This window comes from Saimiri boliviensis, chromosome 9 (genome assembly GCF_048565385.1).
Source record: "Saimiri boliviensis isolate mSaiBol1 chromosome 9, mSaiBol1.pri, whole genome shotgun sequence".
NCBI lineage: Eukaryota > Metazoa > Chordata > Mammalia > Primates > Cebidae > Saimiri > Saimiri boliviensis.
This window is the reverse complement of record NC_133457.1, coordinates 9,513,749-9,534,000: the sequence shown is the minus strand read 5'-3', so window position 1 is coordinate 9,534,000 and position 20,252 is coordinate 9,513,749. Positions and strand designations below refer to the sequence as shown.

At 40.4% G+C, this 20,252-nt stretch overlaps 1 protein-coding gene and 1 long non-coding RNA gene across 3 annotated transcripts in view; one reads left to right on the top strand and one right to left on the bottom strand.

Annotated features, from left to right (window-relative positions):
• The window catches only part of LOC141585575 (uncharacterized), a 121,860-nt gene that overhangs the window by 19,588 nt on the left and 82,020 nt on the right, over positions 1-20,252 (top strand). The window lies entirely within an intron of this gene.
• Positions 8,490-20,252, bottom strand: part of ACP3 (acid phosphatase 3) — a 61,901-nt gene continuing 50,138 nt past the window's right edge. The window contains exon 11 of one of the 2 annotated variants that reach the window (XM_074405455.1): positions 8,490-8,777. In XM_074405455.1, coding sequence (XP_074261556.1) covers positions 8,731-8,777 — 47 coding nt within the window. In that variant the 3' untranslated portion in view covers positions 8,490-8,730. Of the gene's footprint in view, positions 8,778-15,289; positions 19,457-20,252 lie in introns of those variants that run through there. The other variant, XM_003925077.4, reaches the window with a different exon arrangement.

Here is a 20,252-nt window from a genome sequence, read left to right as displayed (position 1 = left end):
GATCGTGCCATTGCACTCCAGCCTGGGTAACAAGAGCAAAACTCCATCTCAAAAAAAAAAAAAAAATGTATCTTGATGAGCTTAGGGAAAATTTCTATTTTCAAATTAGTATGTTTAGATCATTTACATTCATGTTATGATTGATATGTGTAAATTTAGATTAATGATACTACAAAATCTGGCTGCTGTTATTTACTTTTCTTTTTTCTTTCTTTTTTTTTTTTTGAGACGAAGTTTCACTCTTTTTATCCAGGCTGGATTGCAATGGTGCTATCTCGGCTCGCCGCAACCTCCGCCTCCTGGGTTCAGGCAATTCTCCTGCCTCAACCTCCTGAGTAGCTGGGATTACAGGCACGCACCACCATGCCCAGCTAATGTTTTGTATTTTTAGTAGAGACGGGGTTTCACCATGTTGACCAGGATGGTCTCGATCTCTTGACCTCGTGATCCACCCGCCTCAGCCTCCCAAAGTGCTGGGATTACAGGCTTGAGCCACCGTGTCTGGCCTGTTATTTACTTTTCAGTCTTCAAATACTTGTTCTTGCCTTCTGTCCAGGTTTTGTAATTACATTCAGTGTGAGAAAAGGTGTGAAGCATGCTTACTCCTTCTTACCTGAAACTGGCACTCTATGGACAATTATTGTTAGAGCTCTTCTTTTTTTTTTTTTTTCTTTTTTTGAGACGGAGTTTTGCTCTTGTTACCCAGGCTGGAGTGCAATGGCGCGATCTCGGCTCACCGCAACCTCCGCCTCCTGGGTTCAGGCAATTCTCCTGCCTCAGCCTCCTGAGTAGCTGGGATTACAGGCGTGTGCCACCATGCCCAGCTAATTTTTTTGTATTTTTAGTAGAGACGGGGTTTCACCATGTTGACCAGGATGGTCTCGAACTCTTGACCTCGTGATCCACCCGCCTCGGCCTCCCAAAGTGCTGGGATTACAGGCTTGAGCCACCGCGCCCGGCTTAGAGCTCTTCTTAAATCTAGGGATCATAGTCCAAGTTTTTGAATCTTACATTAACATTTTTTACCAGATCACAATCTCAAATTTGCTTTTAACCCAACGTACAAAGCTATTTTCCTCCAGCAATTAAAACAGTGATCTCAAAAACTCCCAGGATGGGCTGCTCATAAAACTCTTCCCAGTACATTGCTGTGGTTTCAGGAGTTCCCCATAGTTCAGAGATACTTGAGGTGAGCATTCATGATGTTGTAGACTTTTCTAACCAGACCAAACCAAATCTCTAAATGGCTGGTGTCACCAAATAATTGTATCTATTAATTTTTTTTCAACCAATGTTTTTAAAGCCCTTATTATGGGTCAGGTTCTGTTTCAATTACTGGAGATGTAGTAGTGAACAAGAAAATGCCCTTGCTCTAGTGGGTGAGAGTGAGGGAATAAAGATAATAAATATATAGACATTTGATTAAATCAGATGGTTTAAGTTAGTGCTAAGTGGTATTAAGAAATAAAATCAGGGTAGTGGGCTAGAAAGTAATGGAAATGAGAAGGGCAGAATAGCCAATTTACCCAGTTGGTCAGAGAAAGCCTCTCTGGAAGGTGACATTTGAGTTGAGGCCTGAATCTTGATAATAAAAGAATCTGGTGAAGAAATGGGAGGCAGAAGGTTTCAGGAAAAGAGAAATAAAATTGCAAAGACTTGATCTACTTGTTTTTCTACCTTTTCCTTCTGCATTTCTGACCACAGAATTTAAATCTACACTAGGAAAAGTTTTTTTTTTTCCCCCAACAGCTGGGGACCTTAATTGAAACTCAAAGTGTGTAAATTAAACATACAAACCTCAAATGATGTAAGCTACCCCAGAATTAGACTGATGTAACTCACTTCCAAATATTTTCTTTCTTTAGATCAATAATACTGAAATTCTGGCCCAATATTAAGGGAATTTGGACAGTGAGTTTAGCTAGGTATAATGTTTTGAATGAGGGAGTCAGATTATCAGATTGTGGATGAGAAATCCAGATGCACTATTCCATTCTTTCACAAGAGACACCAAAACATTATTTTCATCAAATTACATTTTAAAATTGCTATGAAAGCAAGCATGCAAAGACCACTTGTGGACTGTAGATGGCAGACTATACCCACAAACTAGTGGTTGCATCCTCTGAGCAACCTCAGAAACATTTGGGAAAGACTGTGGGCCCCAGCTTCTGTGTCACCATGATTAGACCATTGTGACAAGGATATATAACAAGTATGTTTTCAAGAGTTGGAACAATAGGAAGCTTCTATATACTGATGCCACTGAAGTTATACCCCCTCATGGTAACGAGACATTTAAGAGGCCCTGGGCTCTGAGAAATACTAATTTAGTGACTAAAATGTCCCAGACTCAGCCCCACATGAAAGTGAACACGTGGATCTTACAGATACTGACAGTTGTCTGTGATTAAGACTGTTAGAGAAAGCAGGTGGAGTGGGAGTCTTTGGAGTTCTTAGTACTTTCTAGATTGAAAAACAGTATCTGGTGCACTCAAGCAAAATAGTAAGAAAAAGGCAGTAAACTTTAAAAAAAAATGGCATTTTTATAAATGGCATGATTTTGTGACATCAGTCATTTGCTAGCCTAGGGATTCTGTTTTGTTTGTTCTTAGAAAAGTCTACTGTATGATTCTATTTATATGACTGCCTCAAAAAGACAAAACTATAAAGATGGAGAACAGATTAGTGGTTGTCTGGAATTATGGGAAGGGAGGTGACCAAAAAGGAATAGCATGAGGGATTTTTGGGGGGGTGATGGAACTGTTTTACGTCCTGATTATGATTGTAGATACAGGAATCTATACATGTGTTAAAATTTAGAGAACTGTACACAAAAAGAAAAAAAAACAATTTTTCTAAAATTAAAGAATAATGTAAAAGTGACTTTTTCAGGGAATAATGACTTTTTTCTTCAAAACGCCCTTGAAGAAAAGGAGGAGATTGAAGAAAAAAAGATGCTCTTGAAGAAAAGGAGCCAAATTATCCACTCCCTCAATCACAGTGATCAACTTTTGCTCAGGTCTCTGCCTTATTGCACCAAAAGATAGCCATTGAGTGAGTCTAAGACAAATTCTTTTATAGATACGGCATTGAATGATATACACTTATGCTTTAAAGAGTAAATGATAGTTGTTGAGCTATGAATTAGTATTCACCTGTATCATATACAACTGGGACCATGAACTAGGTCTACCACAAAATGAAAAAATTTTAATTGTAATTCATCAACAAGTTAATTTAATAATAAGTAGTTTAATTAATGGACACATAATGAGTATTTAGACCTGTATTCCACCAACCCATTTATCTAACTTCAATCTGTAATTAAATTTCACAAAAATTTATTAAAATTCGAAAGACATACTCTTTTTAAGCTTCTAGTAGTACGTTTTGTATCAAGATGGTAAAATTGACCAAGAAAACAATTTTGAGCTATACTATTCTGTCTTATAGCTCTTTACTATATTTCTTAAAACTTTTTAAGGACTTATTTTGTTTTATTTGTTTTATTCCTTAAGCTGATATGTTCTCTTGCCCATGTGAAGCTCAAGGCAGATTTATTTCTCTTTACCTATGTGCATTTAGGAAGTTTTTTTTTGTTTTTTGTTTTTTGTTTTTTTTTTTTTTTTTAAACAAATGCAACTTGTCTTGTTCAGAATAAACTAAATTCAGTGTTGGGAATAAGGAACCAGTTTTAGAATCTAGACCTATCATGGAATGGTGACATGATTCAGTGGGTCCCTTCGTCTGTTTTCCAGCATCCTATCCCCCAAATGAAAATGTGGGATGTGATTAATGATGTTTCCTCTCTACTCCCAGGAGTTCATAACAAGGTGAATTATACTAATTATAATTCTAGCTACCACTGCACTAGGTTATTTATATGTCATCTAACTGGATTGTCACAAGAACCTTATGAAATACGTGTTGTAAGTAGATCTATTAAATACCAGAAACTTGAACGTTTGAAGTTTAATTCCAGCTCTGATATCCTAGACTTCAGAACCTTGCAAAGCTCAGGATCCTTACTTCTGCTCTTCTCCAAGAAGTATTCCTTGCTAAAAATGCCTTCTCTGTGTCATCTGTTGACTTCTCTGATGATGTCAGCTGTTGGATCTTAGTTCTTTAAGCTCCTCAGTTGCTACCATTACCCTGTAGACTTCTAATGGTCTACTAGTCGATCTATCCAAAATATTATTGCTTGAATTCAACTCCAAAGACTTTGTTTTCACTTCAATTCAGTTACCCATTCATTGCATTACCCTTTGCAAGTGGGAATTTGAATCATCTTAGAAATCAAATATAAAGTTCAAGTAACTGACCAAACCTTTCATTCTTTGACTTTCGCATGCCAGAACTCCATTTAACCTCATAAAAACCTCTGATCGGACTATTCTGTCCATCTTCCCCTTTGTGTCAGCCTCACATTCATTCCGCTTCTCTTTTCTCCTTGCCCAGCTTGACTTTCTTAATGTCAGCCTCTTCCCTTTTTTAAACTTTATCTTTTTTTATTTTTAATATTGGTGAGTACACAGTAGGTGTATATATTTTTGAGGTTCGTAAGATGTATTGATACAGGCATGCAATGTGAAGTAAGCACATGCTGGAGAATGGGATATCCATCCCCTGAAGCATTTAACCTTTGAGTAACAAAAAATCCAGTTACACTCTTTAAGTTATTTTAAAATGTATAATTAACTTATTGTCAACTATAGTCTCACCCTGTTATATTATCAAATAATAGGTCTTATTCATTCTTTCTAATTTTTTTTTGAGACAGAGTTTCACTCTTGTTACCCAGGCTGGAGTGCAATGGCACGATCTCGGCTCACCGCAACCTCCGCCTCCTGGGTTCAAGCAATTCTCCTGCCTCAGCCTCCTGAGTAGCTGGGATTACAGGTACGTGCCACCATGCCCAGCTAATGTTTTGTATTTTTAGTAGAGACGGGGTTTCACCATGTTGACCAGGATGGTTTCGATCTCTTGACCTTGTGATCCACCTGCCTCGGCCTCCCAAAGTGCTGGGATTACGGGCTTGAGCCACCACGCCCAGCCTCCATTCTTTCTAATTTTTATGTACTTGCTAACAATCCCCACCTCTCTCCCACCCCTGACTACCCTTCCCAGCCTCGGGTAACCATCCTGCTCTCTATATTTTTGAGTTCAATCATTTTGATTTTTAGATCTCATAAATAAATGAGAACATACAACGTATGTCTTTCTGTGCCTGGCTTATTTAACTTAACGTAGTAATCTACAGTTCCTTCCATGTTGTTTGCAAATGATGGGATCTCTTTGTTTTTCTGACTGAATAGTACTCCATTGTATATATATACCACATTTCCTTTTTCTATTCATTTGTTGACGGCTACTTAGGTTGCTTCCAAATCTTACCTATTGTAGATAGGGGCTGCAACAAATATAGGAGTACATCTCTATGGTATATTGATTTCCTTTCTTTTGAATATATACCCAGCACTGGGATTGCTGGGTCATATGGTAGCTCAATTTTTAGCTTTTGAGGAACCTCCAAACTGTTCTTTATGGTGGTTGTACTAATTTGCATTCCCACCATTAGTATACAAAAGTTTCCCTTTCTCCACATCCTTGCCAGCATGTGTTATTGCCTATCTTTGGATATAAGCCATTTTAACTGGGGTGAGATTACATCTCATTGTGGTTTTGATTCACATTTCTTTGATGATCAGTGATGTTGAGCATCTTTTCATATGCCCGTTTGCCATTTGCGTGTCTTCTTTGGAGAAATGTCTGCTCAGATCTTTGCCTGTTTTTTCATCGGATTATTAGATTTTTTTCTATAGAGTTTGAGCTCCTTATATATTCTGGTTATTAATCCTTTGTTGGATGGGTAGTTTGCAAATATTTTCTCCCATTCTATAGGTTGTGTTTTCACGTTACTGATTGTATCCTTTGCTGTGCAGAAGCTTTTTAACATGGTGTGATCCCATTTGTCCATTTTTACTTTGGTTGCCTGTGCTTGTGGGGTATTGCTCAAGAAATTTTTACTCAGATCAATGTCCTAGAGAGTTTCCCCAATGTTATCTTATAGTAGTTTTATAATTTGAGGTCTTAAATTTAAGTCTTTAATCCATTTTGATTTGATTTTTGTATATGAAAAGAGGTAGGGGTCTAGCTTCATTCTTCTGTGTATAGTACCCAGTTTTCCCAGCACTATTTATTGAAGAGACTAAACTCCAGTGCATGCTCTTGGCACCGTTGTTGAAAATGAGTTCACCGTAGGTGTGTGACTTTGTTTCTGGGTTGTCTATGTTGTTCCATTCGTGTGTGTGATGGTTTTTATGCCAGTGGCATGCTGTCCTGTTATTATAGCTTTATAGTATAATTTGAAGTCAAGTAATATGATTCCTCCAGTTCTGTTCTTTTTGCTTAGGATAGCTTTGGCTATTCTGGTGGTTCCATATGAATTTTATAATTGATTTTTCTATTTTTGTGAAAAATGTCATTGGTGTTTTGGTAGGGATTGCATTGAATCTGTGGATTGCTTTGGGTAGTGTGGACATTTTAATAATATTGATTCTTCCAATCCATGAACATTAAATATTTCCATTTTTTGATGTCTTCTTCAATTTCTTTAATCAGTATTTTATAGTATTCATTACAGAGATATTTCACTTCTTTGGTTTAGTTACTAAGTATTTAATTTTTTTAAGTGGCTATTGTAAATGGGATTACTTTTTAAAGTTGTTTTTCAGATTGTTTGCTGTTGGCATATAGAATGCAATTGATTTTTGTATATTGATTTTATATCCTGCAACTTTACTCAATTTGTTTATCAGTTCTAATAGTTTTATTGTGGAGTCTTTAGGTTTTTCTAAATATGAAATTATGTCACCTGCAAACAAGGATAATTTGACTTCTTCCTTTCCAGTTTGGATGTCCTCTATAGCTCTCTCTTGTTTGATTGCTCTAGCTAGAAATCCCAGTACTATGTTTAATAGCAGCGGTGACAGCATTCTTGTTGCATTCCAGATCTTAGAGGAAAGGCTTTCAGTTCTTCCCCATTCAGTATAATACTCGCTGTGCATCTGTCATATATGGCTTTTTTTATGTTGAGGTATGCTCTTTTTATCCCCATTTTCTGAACGTTTTTTAATAATGAAGGGATGTTGAATTTTGTCAAGCAGCTTTTAGAGGGCACCCCGAGCCCAGTGATGCCATGGTTTTTGCAGACTCATAAAAGTACTGCCTTGATGATCTTGGACCAGATCCAGGAGAATTCTCTGGATTACCATGCAGAGCACTCTTGTTCTCTTCTCTTTCCTCCAAACAAATGGAGCCACTTAAAGCTGTTCTCAGCCACTGAAAGCTGGAGGTGGAGCAACACAAGCACCCCTGTGGACACCACAACTATGACTATGCTGGGTCAGACCTGAAGCCAGCAGAGCACTGGGTCCCACCTAAGGCCTGCTGTAACCATTCCATGGCTACTGCCTATGTTCATTCGAGGCCCTGGGGCTCTACAACCAGCCACTGGCAAAAGTCAGCCAGGCCTATGTCCTACCTTTCAGGGTGGCGAGGTCCGCCAGGCCCTGGGTGTGTCCAAAGATGCCATCTCAGAATCAGAAACTAGAGTCAAAGACCTTAGAAGGTGTTCTATTGTACTGTGGCTGAGCTGGTACTCATCCCAAAAGATGCAGTCCTTCCCACTTTTCCCTTTCCTTTTCAAAGGTAGAGGAGTCTTACTTCATAGCCGCCACCACCACAGGCCACGAGGAATACTGTCAGACTACCGCAGATGTTCCCTTAGGGCTCATGGTCTTCTAAGTCTGCTTATAGTAAATGCTGCCTGGCCTAGGACTCACCCTTCAGGGCATTGTGCTCCCCTCTGGCCCAGGGCAGGTCCAGAAATGTCATCTAAGAGTCAAGGAATTGGGGACTCCAAGAGCCCACTTGGTACTCTACTCCTCTGTGGCTGTGCTGGTACCTAAGGCGCAAGACAAAGTCCCTGTTACTTTTCTCTCTGCTTTTCTCAGGCAGAAGAGTTTTGTCCTGTAGCTACCACAGCTGGTACCACAGCTGGTAATTTGCTGAGTCTCACGTGAAGCCAGCAAGTCTAAGACGCTCACCCAAGGCCCTCAATGTAGTACCTGGGTATTGCTGCTGGTTATTTGGGGCCTAAGGGCTCTTCAGTTAGCAGGTGATGAATGCCGCCAGCACTGGGTCCTTTCCTTCAATACTGTGGGTTCCTTTTGGGCCCAAGGTGTGTCTAGAAATGTCATCTGGGAGCCAAGGCCTGGAACAGGGGCCTCACAACTCTGACCAGGGCCATATCTTGCTGTGGTTGAGCTGGTATCCAAGATCCACCACGCCCAGCTAATTTTTCTATTTTTAGTAGAGGTGGAGTTTCATCATATTGGCCAGGCTGGTCTTGAACTCCTGACCTTATCATTCATTCACCTTGGCCTCCCAAAATGCTGGAATTACAGGTGTGAACCTCCGTGCCTGGCCTGTTTTTTCTTTCTTGTGCTCCATTAGTTTATCATCCCAATGATTCTTGCTTTCTCCTTCCAAACCACTGAAGGCACTTTCAGGAGAGTTGTTAATATTGGTTTAGCTGCCATATCTAATGCATACAAAAAGTTGTTAATTCCCTGGATAGTTCTTCTGCGTTTCATACTGCAAACAAGATTTCTATTCAGAAGGGACTTCTGTTTTCTTATCCGTGTACTATCCCTGGCTTGTTTTTTATTGGATTGCTGGCCTTCTTCTTATTAACTTCAATAGCTCCTTATCTGTAATGAAAGAAAGAGTCCACTGTCATATATGTTTCAGTGTTTTTCTTGGTTTTTCATCTGTTACCTTTGTTTATAGTATTTTGTTCCATGCTCTAATTTTTAATACATATGTAGTTTTATTATCTCATCAATTATAACTTCTAAGTTTAAAAAAAGACTTTAAGAAGATTTTTCTACTCCAAAATTCTATATATACATATGTTTTCTTGGCATAGTGTATATCATTTCATTTAAAAATATAAATATATGATTCATTTAAAAACTAGTTTTTTGTGGAGATCCAAGTTGCCTAACTCCATCTTGTCTTCACTGAAATACTACCTTTAGCATATATTAATTTTTCTACATGCATTTAAATATGTTTCTAAAATTTATATTGTTTTTCCTTCATTGTTTATTGATAAGCCTGTACAAAACTGATTTAATTACTGTAGTTATAAAAAGTCACCAAGGTCATATACATACTGTTTTATGCCATTATGTCTTTAGTAAATATATAATGATTTTAGAAATAATATATACAGGCCAGGTGCCGTGGCTCACACCTCTAATCCTAGCACTTTGGAAGGCCAAGGTGGGCAGATTGCCTGAGCTCAGGAGTTTGAGACCAGCCTGCCCAACATGGTGAAATCCTGTCTCTACTAAAATACAAAATTAGCCGGGCGTGGCAGCATGCACCTGTAGTCCCAGCTACTACTTGGCAGGCTGAGGCAGGATGATTGCTTGAATCTGGAAGTCAGAGGTTGTACTGAGCTGAGATTGCACCACTGCACTCCAGCCCGGGCGACAGAGTGAGACTCCATCTCAAAATAAATAATATATACAAATCTTAGTTTACTGATCTATCACAAACTATCTTTTGTATCTCTTTTACTTTCTATGAAGTACAAGGCAATAGATTATAGAAAGTAAGGTACTTCTCTATGTCTCATGTGATGGTTAATAATGAGTGTCAACTTAATTGGATTCAAGGATGCAATAATGATCCTGGGTATGTCTGTGAGGGTGCTGCCAAAGGAGATTAACATTTGAGTCAGTGGACTGGGGAAGGCAGACCCACCCTTCATCGGCTGGGCACTATCTCTTCAGCCACCAGAGAAAATAAAGCAGGCAGAAACATGTAAAGCCAAGAGACGGGCCTAGCCTCCCAGCCTACATCTTTCCACGTGCTGGATGCTTCCTGCCCTTGAACACTGGACTCCATGTTCTTCCATTTTGGGACTTGGATTGGCTCTCCTTGTGCCTCAGACTGCAGACAGCCTATTGTGGGATCTTGTGATTGTGTAAGTTAATACTTAAACTCCCCTTTATATATATCTTGTTAGTTCTGTCCTCTAAGAGAACCCTGACTAATGCATCTCAGTTTTCTCATTTTGGGAGATTAGCTGAATTAATTCATGTTTATCTCTGAATGAGTACATGGTTAAGTACTCAATATTAGCATTAGTAAATTAGGACTCCTTCCCTCTACTCATTTTCTCACTCTTCTTTGTGCACCGTTCTTCCACCCCTCACAGCTTTTGCCAGCTTTTGTCATCTCTTCTGTAATCATAATTAATCCTTGCATACTTTATTCATTGATTGAATCTAAAATCAAAAATATTAATACACACTATTTCTATTATTGTGATTGTGTTACCATTATTCACTATCCTATGGTTTTAAAGTGTCTTTTTAAATGTTTTATTGTATGTCTTCATCAAATCACTAAGATTATCTGCCTTCCTTAAACATATTCCATCTGTAATAAGGAATGTAATGTAATTGTTGAAGGTGGAGTTCCCAGAACCATCTGACTTCTTATTACAATCTGGACCAGCTGCTCTCTGGGCTGGTTGCCAAATTGTCATCCTGGCTTTTTTTCACCCAAGTCCTAGGTTGGAGTCAGTGTTCTGGGATCTCAAGTGTTTATATTTCTTGGATTTAATTCTTGCTCTGGCTGGAGAACCTCTTCAAATAATTTTCTCGAAAGGGTGCATGAGAAATCAACTTGCTGAGTTTTTGCATGGTGGAAAGTGACTTGATTTTTTCCCTCTCACTTTCTTACTTGATTGATATTTTTACTGAGTGTAGAATGTTAGGTCCATAATTATTTTTCTCAGAAAGTTGAAGTTTTAGCATCTAGGTGTTCTAATAAGAAATTACATCCTTTTTCCTTTGTAGGACATAGTGTTCCCCCTCTGGAATCTTTCACAATGCTTTCCATGCCTAACGTGTTCTGAAATTCCTTGAAAATGTTCTACTGTTCGAGTTAAAAAAAAAAAAATTCCTCTTGTGTTCATGGTTACACTCAGGTACACAAGTGGTAATAATTATTCAAAAAAAGTGGCATGTTGAATTAATTCGTACCGCCAGGAAGAAGAAATCTATAATGCTTAAAGCCTGTGCCACAGTATTCAATATTAGATTGCACCATTATGTATGGTTTCTCTAATTGTTTTATGTGTTTATATGTTCAATGTTTTGAACTTCATCCTAGACAAGATATACATTCTTTTCTCATCACAGTCTGTCCCTGTCAGTCTTTCAGAACACCAAGGGTGGTAATTTTGTGCACTAAAAATATCCTAGACTGAATGGTGCTCTCAAGAGGCCAGCAAGAATATCTGTGTAGGAAGGAGAAAGGAGATGAAAAAGTGACTTTAAGTAACTTGGAAATTTTTCTAGCCTACTGTACTCAGGATTTGCGTCCTTTGAAAAAAGGCCATTCATGATTTTCTTTTGGCTTGTGGGAGGGAGAATGCATGTTTTTCCATCCTGGGAAACCTGCTTCATAGTCTGACTTCGTGGGAATGGCCAGAACTGCTTGAAGTCAACCAGTTAGTATGGGGTTTACTATGGAGTTCACAAATATTAACTCCTTTATTCTTCATCACAATTTTTTTGAGGTAAGTACTATTATTATCCACATTTTATAAATGAGGAAATTGAGGTATAGAAAAGTTAGGTAACTTGCCTAGGATCATATGGCTAGTAAGTGGCAGAGCTGGGATTTGAACTCATGCTGTTTGGCTCCGCTACTTTATCCTCTTCTGTTTTCTTTTTTTTTTTTTTTTTTTTTTTGAGGTGGAGTTTCGCTCTTGTTACCCAGGCTGGAGTGCAATGGCGCGATCTCGGCTCACCGCAGCCTCTGCCTCCTGGGTTCAGGCAATTCTCCTGTCTCAGCCTCCTGAGTAGCTGGGATCACAGGCACGTGCCACCATGCCCAGCTAATTTTTTGTATTTTTAGTAGAGATGGGGTTTCACCATGTTGACCAGAATGGTCTCGATCTCTTGACCTCGTGATCCACCCGCCTCGGCCTCCCAAAGTGCTGGGATTACAGGCGTGAGCCACTGCGCCCAGCCTATCCTCTTCTGTTTTCTGTATATGTTTCCACTTCACTAAGAATAGTTACTTCTTTTTTTTTTTTTTTTTTTGAGACGGAGTTTCGCTCGTTACCCAGGCTGGAGTGCAATGGCACGATCTCGGCTCACCGCAACCTCCGCCTCCTGGTTCAGGCAATTCTCCTGCCTCAGCCTCCTGAGTAGCTGGGATTACAGGCATGTGCCACCATGCCCAGCTAATTTTTTGTATTTTTAGTAGAGACGGGGTTTCACCATGTTGACCAGGATGGTCTCGATCTCTTGACCTCGTGATCCACCCGCCTCAGCCTCCCAAAGTGCTGGGATTACAGGCTTGAGCCACCGCGCCCGGCCAGAATAGTTATTTCTAACACAAAAGTACTTGGCAAAAAGTTGATTTAAAAGACTTGGCCCTCTTTTATAAAATTTTAAAATTTAATAATAGGTGGATCAGACATATATGTAAAAAGATACTGCCAAAAAAAGTAAGGAAAAAAAGAAACAAAAATACATTTTTTTTTTAAAGATTGAAGGAGTAGTATAGAAGTTTTATTTTCCCCCATTCATTTTCTTCACTTCAAATGTGATTCCTTTTGTATAACCTTTGTAAGCGGGGTGGAAGAGAGAAGTGATGATGGCCAGTAGCTTTGGATGTTACAACAACAAAAGGTCACATATTAAAATTTGGCTTTAAATTTTCCAGGCTATGCCAAACGCTTCTATTTGTTATATTTGTTATGGATTTTTAAAGTTTATTTTCCATGTTTGGACTTGGCAAATATGATCACAGTAAACATAATAAAATGACTTTTGGGAACCATGATTTTGAATGGTCGATCTTCCTAAGAAGCCATCACTCTTTGTTCTCCAAACCACCACTTGAAAACAGGCCTAATTCTTTGAGTGCCTTTGCTTTTCAGGTGACACTTATTAAGATTACATTTAAAAATTTGAGCTAATTTCCAACTTCTGTGGTTCCTTTTTTAAAACACACACACACACACACACACACACACACACGCACACACACACACACACACAGAGCCCCCGCGCACACACACACACACACACACGCACACACACACACACACACACACACAGAGCCCCCGCTAATGCCTACATAATTAAGGTAGTTTTAGATCTCTGAATTACTTCACAGAATCTTGATTAAGTGGACCAACCCGCGTGTTCTAGTCACCTTAAGTGTTATTGCATAGTTTTTTTTTTTTTGAGAGGGAGTTTCACTCATTACCCAGGCTGGAGTGTAATGGCGCAATCTTGGCTCACCGCAACCTCCGCCTCCTGGGTTCAGGCAATTCTCCTGCCTCGACCTGAGTAGTTGGGATTACAGGCACCTGCCACCGTGCGCAGCTAATGTTTTGTATTTTTAGCAGAGACGGGGTTTTACCATGTTGACCAGGATGGTCTCGATCTCTTGACCTCGTGATCCACCCGCCTGGGCCTCCCAAAGTGCTGGGATTACAGGCTTGAGCCACCATGCCCGGCCTGGTTTTTTTTTTTATTATTATTAAATTTCTTTTATTTAGATTCGTGGGGGATCTGTGCAGGTTTGTTACATGGATATTGTATGTGATGCTGAGGTTTGAGGTATAAATGATCCCATCACCCAAGTAGTAAGCATAGTACCTAACAGACAGTTTTTCAACCCTCACCCTCCTCTTTCCCTCTGCCAACTAGTAGTCCTCAGTGTCTATTGTGCCCATCTTTATGTACATGTGCACCCAATGCTTAGCTCTTGATATAAGTGAGAATAGGTGGTATTTGGTTTTCTGTTCCTGTATTAACTTGGTCAGGATAATGGCTTCCAGCTATATCCATGTTGCTGCAAAAGACATGATTTCATTCATTTTTAATGGCTGCATAGTATTCTATGATATGATGTATATATGCCACATTTTCTTTATCTAATTCCCTGTTGATAGACACGGTTGATGGCAATGGCAGGCTATCTGGAGTGGCTGCAGCCCTAATGCCAGCTGAAGCAGGAAGATGCAGCCCTAGGGTTGCACATAGAGCCAGTGGGAGCAGGAGATAAGTGGAAGCCCTGCCCCTTCTGAGTTAGGGTGAGAGCTCCTTGGGTGCCTCTGCAGCCACTGAAGCCACGGCTGCAGATCTGGGCGTCTCTGTGCTCTTGCAGCCTCCGAGCAGGCAGGAGACCCACCCTCCCAGGCACAGCTGCAGCCACCCAAGTTGTGGCTGTGGAACTGGGCCTTTTGCTCCACAGAGCAGGCAGGAGGCAGGAGACGCACTCTTCTGGCCACAGCTGCAGCCGCTCAAACTGTGGCTGCAGACCTGGGCCTCCCGCTCCATGGAGCAGGCAGAATCCCTAGGATGTGTGTTCAATTCGGATTCCCAGGCCTCAATCCCAGAAATTTTGATTCAGCAAGCCTGCAGTGGATCTAGCAATCTGCCTTTTTAACAGGTATCACACATAATTCCACTGTAGGCAGTTCCTGACCTTGCTTTAAGAAACCCTGCTTTCAGCTTTGCAATAAATCTTCAGCTGCTTCCACAGTGGCTGAACTAAATTACATTCCTACCAACAGTGCATAAACATTTCCTTTTCTTTGCAGCCTCACCACATCTGTTTTTTTTTTTTTTTAACTTTTTAATAATAGCCATTCTGACTGATGTGAGAGGTTGTCTCGTTGTGGTTTTGATTTGCATTTCTCTGATGATTAGTGAAAGAACTAAAAATAGAACTACCATGCAACCCAACAATCCAATGACTGGGTATACACCCAAAGGAGAATAAGTCATTCTACCAAAAAGAGACAATAGAGATTTGCCACAACACCTATTTAGGGTAAAAAGACCTATTGTACTGAACTTCCTTTCCTCCCAATCTTTTACTGAAATAATAGAAAAGTGGTTAAAATAAGAATGAAATCGTAACAATGCTAAAGAGAAGGACATCAGCAGGTCAGATATTTTGAGAAATTCTTCAGAGATAACCAGATGTGATCGAGCCAATGAAGAAGTGAAAAGAGGGGAATTGAAGTCAGACCCACTACAAATGAATGTCCAAGGGAACCCTGGGGCAACTTGGAGCTTGGCTCATCCGTACACTAGGGAACGATGTAATACTTGTCAGAGTAGCTAATTAAAGGGTGCATTCCTTATCAGCTGATCATCCCCCACCTTCCTCCATAGATACAGGGTAGCCTCCTTCAAGATAAAATCTGGAGGAGTGCTCTCTGTGGAAAAGGGGTGCTGTTTTGGGGGAGGCCTCCTAGTATGGTTGCTGTGCCTTGAAGAGGAAGCAGAGCAGACATTGCGGGACTCATATCACAGATGTGGAAGGGAAATTTTAAAAGGTTGCAATCACTTCACCCAGTAGATATTTACACAGAAACACTCACCTCAGCCGTGAGTAAATTGCTTTTATTTTTTGATATGTTCCCAGCTGCCATACCACTTCCCTGTTCACAGACACTACAGGGCACCTACTGCTGTAACTCCCACCCTTACACAGAACCTCAGACCAGCTCTTTTAATTCTAGTGAGAGCATCCATTTCAGACAATGGTCTTATACCTTCTTTAGACTAACATTTCCACAGATAACTGTACACTTTGGGCAAAATATAGAATACAGCTAGTTGAAAGTAGTTGAAAGCAATTGAAAGAAGGTACTGGCAGGGAGTCAACATTTGAAAAAAGGGAATTGTGTTTTTGGCTGGAGGCCAGGCTCATCTGTGTCATACAGGGGTAGAGGGTGGGGGCAGATGACTAAAAACTCAGTTGAAAAAAAATCCGGCCGGGCACGGTGGCTCAAGCTTGTAATCCCAGCACTTTGGGAGGCCGAGGCGGGTGGATCACGAGGTCGAGAGATCGAGACCATCCTGGTCAACATGGTGAAACCCCGTCTCTACTAAAAACAAAAAATTAGCTGGGCATGGTGGCACGTGCCTGTAATCCCAGCTACTCAGGAGGCTGAGGCAGGAGAATTGCCTAAACCCGGGAGGCGGAGGTTGCGGTGAGCCGAGATCGCGCCATTGCACTCCAGCCTGGGTAACAAGAGCGAAACTCCATCTCAAAAAAAAAAAAAGAAAGAAAAAAAATCCATTTTCTGCCAGGCGTGGTGGCTCACACCTATAATCCTAGCACTTTGGGAGGTCGAGGTGGGTGGATCACCTGAGGTCAGGAGTTCAAAACCAGCCCAGTTATCATAGTGAAACCCCACCTTAAAAAAAAAAATTAAAAAAAAGAAAAAAAAATCCACTATCTTACTGGCTTGAGATACCAGAGGACAGAGTTTGGGGGCATCCATTGCCTCTGAAAAGTAAGAAGGAAATTCCCCAAAATTGAAAGCCAAAGAAGGGGAGACCCCATCTCTACTAAAAATACAAAAAGTTAGCTGGGCATGGTGGCTCGTGCCTGTAATCCCAGCTACTCAGCAGGCTGAGGCAGGAGAATTGCCTGAACCCAGGAGGCGGAGGTTGCGGTGAGCCGAGATCGCGCCATTGCACTCCAGCCTGGGTAACAAGAGCGAAACTCCGTCTCAAAAAAAAAAAAAACAAAAAAAGAGAAAGCTCTTACTTTTACATTCTACCAACCCTGTACTGTATAAGGTCAGTGTTGAAGCCAAGCAATTAATAATCAGAATTGGGATGGATAATTTAGCATCTAGATCAGTAATTAGCAAATAGTAGTTTCCTCATCCATGTTTGTTGAATTAGCATAAAATATTGTGGCTTATGTACTGATATGGCTAGCTACTTTATCAAGGCAGTAATTTGTCCTTTATTCTTGCAGCTGTAGATATCTTTTCCCTTTCCCAAGCTAAGAAGGTAGCCACATCTTGTGTTTTTCATTTTCGTTTTTACCTAGGGGGTTTTTGTGTTGCATCGGGAAGTAGACATTGCCAAGCAAGAGAAGATGACTCCTTCTTAGTCTTTTGTTTGCAATAACCTTGGCTCAGTGAGAGTTATGCAGAAACTAAGTGCTTGAAACTTAACAGGTAGAAGCTGTGGGACCCAAGGGGAGAGGAAGATTCCTGAGACTAACAGATGGACTCGAGTTCTGGGAGGTGATGGTGGACGATTCTGTGTTGAGCAAAAGTATCACCCCAGGATTGCACAGTCTCAGGCTGGTGGACTCCAGGAATATTGTCCTGGGAGCAATGGCACAGATGTCCCCTGCCTGCCTTCAGAAGACAATGTGGGCAGGGATGGTGAACTTAACAGAGACCATCATGGACAGAGGTCTAGAGGACCCTTCTGTGACTCTTGTCTCCTCCTACCAGCTACACTCTGGGACCTTTAGTTGAACCTGAGGAGGTAGAGAACACTACTGAAGAGTGAGATTGAATGTCCCACCAACTGGATGGCTGGGGGTTCAGGGTAGATTAAAATTGTTTAGTGTAAATTTTTAGCTTGTTACAATAGTACCGTCCTTGACAGTGCTTGCTTGGTCAATGACTCATCTAGAGCATACAATGAAAAATTATTCACAGTATGTGAGAGCTAACTGTGACTTCTATGTTCGTCTAATCCAGATTCTTCATTTTTAGGTTAGGAGACCAAGGTAAAAGATATTTTAAAAAACTAGGCCAGGTGTGATGGCTTATGCCTGTAATCTTGGTGTTTTGGAAGGCCAAGGTAGGAAGTTTGCTTGAGGCTAGGAGTAAAAAACCAGCCTGGGCAACATAGCGAGATCCTGTCTCTACAAAAAATTTTTTTAAGTTAGCTAGATAGGGTGGTGTGCACCTGTGGTCCTAGCTACTTGGGAGGCTAAGGTGGGAGAATTGCTTGAGCCCAGGAGTTAGAGGTTGCAGTGAGCTGTGATCATGCCACTACACTCAACCTTGGGTGACTCAAGACTGTCTCTGAAAAAAAAAAAAAAAAAAGATATATAAAAAAAAAACTTGTTCCAAATCATGAGCCCAAAGCCAGTGCAGGGCTGAGACAGTGAGTGGGTTGTCAATTCTCATCCACTTCTCTACCTTACTACTTGTAAATTTCAGTCTACTTTTTTTCTGCTCCACTACCTGTAAAATTGAGACATATTTTTGGCAATTAGATTACATTATCAGGCCCGGCACGGTGGCTCACACCTATAATCCCAGCACTTTGGGAGGCTGAGGCAGGTGGATCACGAGGTCAAGAGATCGAGACCATCCTGGTCAACATGGTGAAACCCCGTCTCTACTAAAAATACAAAAACTAGCTGGGCATGGTGGTGCACGCCTGTAGTCCCAGCTACTTGGGAGGCTGAGGCAGGAGAATTGCTTGAACCTAGGAGGTGGAGGTTGCGGTGAGCCGAGATTGCGCCATTGCGCTCCAGCCTGGGTAACGAGAGCGAAACTCCGTCTCAAAAAAAACGAATACATTATCATTTCATTAGGCCTCTGAATAGCCCTTATCAAAGTAAGATCTTACAATTTTAAAATGCAATAAAAATGGAAACTAAAAATATCCAGATCTGATAGTGGATGTAAAAAAAGAACCATAACTATGTGGATTTTCTAGTTACTCCACACTATAGAAATTGTGAGCAGATGACCTGAGTCATATATAAAGTAAGTGATATTACAGTTTCTGAGAATTAAATACCTCTTCTGAAGGCATTTTAAATATGGATATGTGTATGTTTATGTGTTAATATACAGACACACAGAAATCTTTCTGCTATCAAACACTGGGTAGGAATTTCTTTTCGTGTGTGTGTGTGTGCATATGCATGTGTGTGTGTGTATTAAACCAACTTAATAGCTAAATTAAAAGTTTATTTGTAATTTATGATTGGGTCTTCTTTCATAAGAATCACCCTGTATAATACTACTTCTAGTCTAACTTCCCCCAATATCCAGTGTTATTCTAATCTATGTCTTTGTCCACCTTCTTAGCCTTTGCTCTTTGCAGGTAAAAGGCTGATTGGAATTTGGCCTCTTATTTCTCTCTGGACAACTGTGTCAGAGAATACAACCATCCTACCATAAAAGCCTCTTTCTAGTTGAATGAGCAGCCTGCACTACCACTCCATGATAAGAAGACCTAGGTAACCTGAGTGTTTATCTGTCAGTCCAGCAGCTATCTGTGGGTCACTGTGAGCTCAGACCTTGCTCTAGGCAGATTCAAGAAGCAGGGTGTCAGGAGGGCAATGCCCACATGACAAAAGCCTGTCCTTTAGATATGGCACCACTAAGAGATGCTGTGTCACAGGAGATTGGCCTGGCTTGTCCAACCGTCTGTTCAGATGTTCCCATAGGAGTCTCTCTGCCAGCAGAGTCCACGGCGAATGTGGATAACCAGCAGTACCATTAGGAGAGCAGATATCAGGCAAAAGGTGACAGCAAAGATGAACTTTAGAACTGTGGGAAAATAGTAAAAGTATTAATGTAAAATTAATGCATTAGTTAAATATGAGGATCACATGAGTGTTGCTTTCTGCCTTAATTGCAAATTTCAGAAGTGTTTCTGAAAAGGCCTTGAAATCAGCATTGTGTGTGTGGTAAAAAGAACGCAGGACTAGGAGTCAGGAGATGACCTAGGTTCCAGTTCCAGCATGATCTTTGACCCTTGGGATTTAGCTCCCCACTGAAAAGGAAGGGTAATTGAAGTATTTCTAAGTCCTCTTATAGCACTAACTTTATGCATTTTTCTATAGTTAAATTACCAATTGCTCATGTTCTCAGGGTCAAAGGAAATTCTGAATGCTCAACTGCAATCCGTTGGATCTAAAAGAAATGAAATCTTCCGATTTTTAAATTTGATTTTTAGGTAAATATTTGTTAGGAGGAGATCTTGAGCACATTTTGACTATGGCAAACATTTTTAGCATAACTGTGTGCTATTGCTAATATGTAACTTTATTTACACATATTCCTTTGATAGCTGATGAGTAAAAGCAGATATTTGGGGCCAATTTTTAATAAGATGCTAGTTCATTATTTCATCTGGAAAGTTACTCTCCTACACACACACCCTAGTCCACTCTAATATACACATCATAAATGCCAGTTTATACTATCCCTAAATGTATGTCTCTTCATTGTAAAAATATAAGGTTTCTTATTGGCTTAGGCATTGGGAGAGCAAGCATCTCTCTGATCCCATCAGCTTTTTCTATAGAACCCTGTGGACCATAGAACACAGGTGAAAATCATG